The following is a 6000-nucleotide window of genomic DNA, read 5'->3' as shown; positions in this document are numbered from 1 at the left end:
TGACCTCCTAGAGAGGCAACCCTGATTGCTAATATCATTAGTTAGACACGAAAATCGACCAATCCTAATTACACGATTGATTCTTTTCTCGTTCGTGATTCATTGCGGTCTGCTCGATATCTACCCGTCACCTGTGAAAAGTCGTGAAAGATTGGCATTTGTTGCATCCCCACGGAAGCTGGCCAAAGTACATCCTTAATTCAAACCTGGTAAATCAGCTCATTGAATTACATAAGTATTTAATTAACATCATATACATGTAGGATACATGTAGGATACATGGATACATATACATGTAGGAGCAAATAATGCACAAATTTATAATGGAATAAGGAATAAAGTGTAATTGACATCCAGTTAAGCGCAGCTCTACGGCTTTCCTTTATAGCCTATACAGCACTTAGGTGGATGTCAATTAGTAATTGCTCTTTATTACAAATCAACTCCACCTTGGGGGACTCCCCTAAATATTTGATCATCACCATTATTACTTCGAGTTACTGATCAATTCGCTCTCACCCTACCATCTGACCTTTTGACCATCTTGGTTAGCTCAGTTGGTAGAGCGACTGCCCCGTAAAGGCGGTGGTCCCGGCTTCGATCCATGGACACGGGTAATTTTTTTTTAACTGCGAAGTTTCTGAGAAAGCTGTATAACTTTCCTTTGTAGCCGTATGACTGCGCTTGGGTGGATATCAATGAGTAATTACTCTTCATTACATATATACTCCACCTTGGTGCCTTTCCCTAAAGATTGGATCATATGATGGAATTTCTGAAATCTAATAACATGCTTTCTAACATTTAGCGCAGTTTAAAGAAAGGTTTCAGTACAATTAGTTAGATAATAATAATAATAATAATAATAATAATAATAATAATAATAATAATAATAATAATAATAATAATAATAATAATAATAATAATAATTGGTTCACAGGAAGGGAAAGGCGCAGTATCTGTCACACGACAGAAGAAGATTGATTGATTTATAGGAAGGGAAAGGCGCGGTAACTGTCTCACTTGTTTTCTGTGGACACCTCAACCGCGCCGTAAGGGAAGGAAGGAAGATGGGAGTTAAAGTGGAGAGAGAGAAAGAGGAGCCGAAGTGGAGGGCTACGGAGTAATTTCGACCACCTAGGGATCTTTAACGTGCGCTGACATCGCACAGCACACGGACGCCTCTTCGTTTCGCCTCCATCGAAACGCAGCCGCCGAGGTCGGGCTCGAACCCGGCTATTCCGGACAGTAGTCAGGCGTCTTACCACTGCACCACCGAGGCGGGGCCATAGTTAGATATCCACACGACATTTTCTGCGATCTAGCTATCGGCACCCTGGTTGAGGCTATATTTACATAATTTTTCAAAGGCTTTTAACACTGTACTGCATTCTAAACTTTTAATAAAGCTTAACATGATATTAAAAAATTCTCAGATGTTTAATTGGATTGCCGGTTTCGTTTTGCACCGGTCACATCTCGTATACTACAATTAAAGTCTCCTTCTGTTGACGTGTCATCTGGTATACCTCAACGGTCAGTTCTTGGTCCTTCATTATTTTTACTGTACATTATCGAATTACCTAATAACGCCACCTAATACGTACGCCTCTATGCGGAGAACTGTTTTTATACCGCGTGAGTAACAGACCACAAAGTCACCTGCAAATAAATTCCTCATTTTCAGCTTCTGTTCCTGCTGTAGCGCGTGGCAAATGAAGATAAATTTTTCGTAAACAGTGGTCAAGTCATTTTCTAATAGTGCATTCCCTGTTTGTTCAACTACACTTTCAATGACTTATCCTCGCATATGGTTTCGGAGTATAATATCATGGCATCAAACATGCCGCTAACATGTCCTTGTCAAAATTAATTTATTTGCACTAAAAGAATTAGTAAGCTTGGTAAGGTTGCACTCAACTTCATCAATGCCTTTGAAAGGGTCCAAGTTATAATGTATAAATATTTAATTCGTCAAATCCTAGATTATGCTTCTCCTGTCTGAAGCGCTCATAAGAATTGCGACATTAGTCTCATTGAAAGCAAACGATGAATTTAAATCAGCTTCATATATCGTCGCTACGATGAACATTCCTCACCCTCTGGCGTCTTGCCTCCTATGAACCTATCTCATTTATCGGTACACCGTCACATTGAGTCACTCAAGTTTCTACATTGCATCATCGGTTTTTCTTATCGTGTCTCTGTATTCATTCTGATATTCCCCGGTCAAGTAGGAGTCACAAAAACCATAACGTCAAACCTTACTTTGCTCGCACCGATAATTTTAAATGCAGTTTTTTTTTTCATGTAGCATTGAATACTGCAACTTAATCTCTGGAACAGTTTGGTCACTGCAATCAAACATTTTCTGTTAAAAATTAATTCCACCTGATTTTATGTATTTTGTTGGTGTTACAGTGTATCGCGGCATTCGCGTTTTGGTACTGTGTTCTAGTTGTTTTTTTATAGTGTTGCTGTAATGATATTCTGTGTTACGTTTTTGTCCTCTGTCTTACCGCATGTGAATTTAAATTGGATTGTTTATTTGTTTTTGTACGATATATACAGTAGATTCGTTTAACCCAAGGCTGCAATAGCCCAGGAAAGGGCTGCAGTATAAATAAATAAATAAATAAATAAATAAATAAATAAATAAATAAATAAATAAATAAATAAATAAATAAATAAATAAATAAATAAATAAATAAATAAATAAATAAATAAATAAATAAATAAATAAATAAATAAATAATAACCGAGGGCTTTCGTAATAAAAGATAGAACGATCTGGTGGGCCCTTACACAACTATACAATGCCTATACTGCGCTTTGGCAGCTCTAGCCGGGTAAACTGTAGGGTGCTCACTGGTAAAATGCTTGCGGGAATCTCCCAAGGTGGACAGGATTCGTAATAACGTTCATCGGAGTTCTATAGTATCATGATGGGAGCTACCATATGGCTGCCATACCTGTAGTACTTCTAGTTGGTGATAAATTAGCGCACACTCTCCAATTTGCTTTACTGGCCGTCCCGATTAGCTCAATTGGTAGAACGACTGCTCAGACAGGTGGTGGCCATGGTTTGGAGCCACGGACCAGGGCGACTTTTTCAACTACGAAGTTTCGAGAAAGCTGCTAGCTTTTAAGCATAGCTCTACAACTGCTGTTTGGTGGAAGCTAGAACGCCCTCTTTTATTATGGTGTTCAGATGCTCATCTTTTCCTGAAGGTAAAGGAAAATATGGTTGAACGGTTATGGGGCTAAGATAAGTTTTGGCAGATTTCTTTAATTTTCCGCCATTCTGTCACAATATCTATCATAGATATCTTTTTCTACTTTACCTTGCCTTCTTCGCGCTGCTTTCTTCGTGGCAGCCCGTCTGTGGAAAGTTTCGGATTGGCCTGACTGGACGCGTAAACTGATATGCCATGCTTGCGGACGCATAAAAAGAAACAAAATGCTACGGAAGCACTGGAGACGAAGAGGCTTGGTCACGGCCGTCCTATTTTATCCAATATCCTTTTTTTGCGATACTGCCTTTCGTGGCGTTAGACTGCCCCAGCTGAGAAAGATAACGGCGTGCAATAAGGAGCTGAGTTCAGCTTTCTAAAAGCAAACCATGCCGAGGTGCGTAGCTAGCAGATAAGTTGGCAGTGTCTAGTGATAACAAGGATCCCTAGTCTGAGTGTGAGAAATTTTGTTGGGAGGTACCTGGAGTGCCTCCATGTAGCGTAGGGAGCTTTATGCTTAAACGACGCGTGCTTTTAAAAGCTGGGTACTTGAGCAGCGTCTGAACTCACTCTCTCCACATCTGCATATGCCCCGCACCTTCAAGATAGGAGCACTAAAACTGCTCCAATCCTTAACTGAGAAGGTGGTTCACCAAGTAGAAACTGTGAGTACCTTGCATTTATTAACGCATGCATGGAATTCACAAGTGTTCGGAAGAGAGCGCAACATTAGTGTGGGGGTGTTGTACAATATCTTCAAATTTTGAGTTTCCATCAGCTACGGTAGATGGCGGGTGGTGCGCAGCTTCGAATATAGGTTGTTCTTTAGAAAGCACTCAAGCTGCGACGAAATCACATTGCATAACTTACATAATTTAATTGTCCATTTTGCCTGTGTTAAATACGAGCCATCATAGCCCACAAACTGATACTGGATACCGTAGCTAGGTACGGTATCCTGCTTGTGAACGCTATTATTTTTACCGGTAGCCTCAATGGTTTGGCAAAAGGAGACACATGAAAACGCAAAGTAGTCAGTCTGTCTAGATGTAGTAGCAACAACAGTATGAGAAAGTTAAGTCACAAACTAGAGAAGGTTCGTGTTACAAGGAAAAAAAAGAATGAACGATATAGCGGGAGATGAAAGGAGAAGGGGCGTGAGAGAAAAAAAAACTTGAAATTTGAACAAAGAATAACATTCTCACATGAGAGAATGTCAAAATCAAACTGGACAAGGTGCAGCGCGCGTAACATCGCACACAAATTCCTTGATAATTCATAGTTACTGGCATGCGAGGAATTATGCTGTAATGACAGAGGTAAAGACGGGGAAACTCAGTGACCTGTACGCAATATCGGTTCATGCCTGCGGTTTCCCCTCGTCTAGACGTTCTTTCGGCAGCTGGCTGTTCCAACACGCCATGCAATATTGAATTTTTTGGGGACCTCTGCAGCTCAGTGCGTCTCATACTACTGCCGTAAAGCTCTTGGATGATTTAAATCATTGCGTGTGTGCTGGACAAGATGCAAAGTGCGTGTGGGAAGCGTGCATGAATTCTGGTTTATCTCGCATATATTGTTTTCTTTTTTTTTTTGCAAGTTCTCAAAATGATCGCCACACCTATGTACGGAGGAGTTGTGTTGACGTTGGCCACAGCTTTGCTGTACGTTTTCGCAAAGCCACCTTCATCTTCAACGTACCAGCAGATGGAGAACGCCGCAAGAGAAATGACGCAGACTCTTGCCGACGTCAAGAGTGGGTCCTCATTTTCCCACACCATATGTGCTGTCTCGTGACGGCCGCATGTGTTAAATGTGTGGAATAATACAACACTGGGTGAAATAATTTCGCTATGAAAATGCGGTACGAAAAAATCTAACAAGATTTTCTGCGGCTAGGCTCGTTTTTCAGTCCTAAAGTGAGATATATTATCTATTCATATAGTAACTATTTTACTCGACTTCGTAATCTGATTTTTGTCCTTGATTACGTATCTCCTTTTCTTGTAGTTGGATTTGTGTTTGTTCGTGTTATGGTAGCAGTGCTATCATAGGGGCTAGTTGATTCTGCATATTGGTTCTCAGTGCGAGGACACACTAAAAGAAAAAAAATGCGTGAAAACAGACAGGACGAAAAGACAGGCGCTCTGTTCGTCTTGTCTGTTTTCACGTTTTTCTTCTGTTAGTGTGTCCTAGCGCGCTGAGAACCAATATGCGTGTTGTGCCTTAGGAGGTAACTGAGCCCGAATTATTTCTTTCTTTAAGTCACAATCCTCCCAGCGCTTTACAAAGAAACGCGCGTGCCCTTGCGTAGTGAACAATGGACTATTCGCACTGTAACATGAAAACTGTCAAGGCTAGACTAATAAAACACTGACTGCGCTTAGTCAGATTCTCCCTTTCGTTAGATTATTTAAAGCGTTTATGTTCCGTACTGCGCATTTACTATAATTTTTGTGTCTCACATTTCTCGTCCATGCTTCATCTCTGCTTCGTTTACTCTATACCTGTAGATGTAATGTTTCCTCGGCACTGCGCTGACCTCCACAAAGCCGGCCCGACCACAAGCGGGGTGTACACTTTGTTTCACTATGCTGCTGGTCCTGACGGTCAGAAAGTATACTGCGACATGGAGACCGACGGAGGAGGATGGACGGTGAGTGCATAAAAGTCCCTAGTTTCATTCTGTTAGCCTCTTCTCTTTGTCTTGGCACAAAGATGTTTCTCCTAGCATCTTAAGTTTCACGATTTTGAGCGAGAAGTGAAG

At 41.0% G+C, this 6000-nt stretch overlaps 1 protein-coding gene across 1 annotated transcript in view; it reads left to right on the top strand.

Annotated features, from left to right (window-relative positions):
* The first annotated feature begins 3735 nt into the window (after positions 1-3735).
* LOC146195913 (techylectin-5A-like) overlaps positions 3736-6000 on the top strand; it is a 49578-nt gene continuing 47313 nt past the window's right edge. Inside the window, exons 1-3 of the mRNA XM_084597957.1 lie at positions 3736-3898; positions 4834-4989; positions 5747-5889. Coding sequence (XP_084454083.1) covers positions 4842-4989; positions 5747-5889 — 291 coding nt within the window. The 5' untranslated portion in view covers positions 3736-3898; positions 4834-4841. The remainder of the gene's footprint in view (positions 3899-4833; positions 4990-5746; positions 5890-6000) is intronic.

This window comes from Amblyomma maculatum, chromosome 3, assembly GCF_055883805.1.
Source record: "Amblyomma maculatum isolate TAMU_Amacu chromosome 3, ASM5588380v1, whole genome shotgun sequence".
NCBI lineage: Eukaryota > Metazoa > Arthropoda > Arachnida > Ixodida > Ixodidae > Amblyomma > Amblyomma maculatum.
The sequence above is the reverse complement of the archived record's forward strand: the minus strand, read 5'-3'. Positions and strand labels throughout refer to the sequence as shown.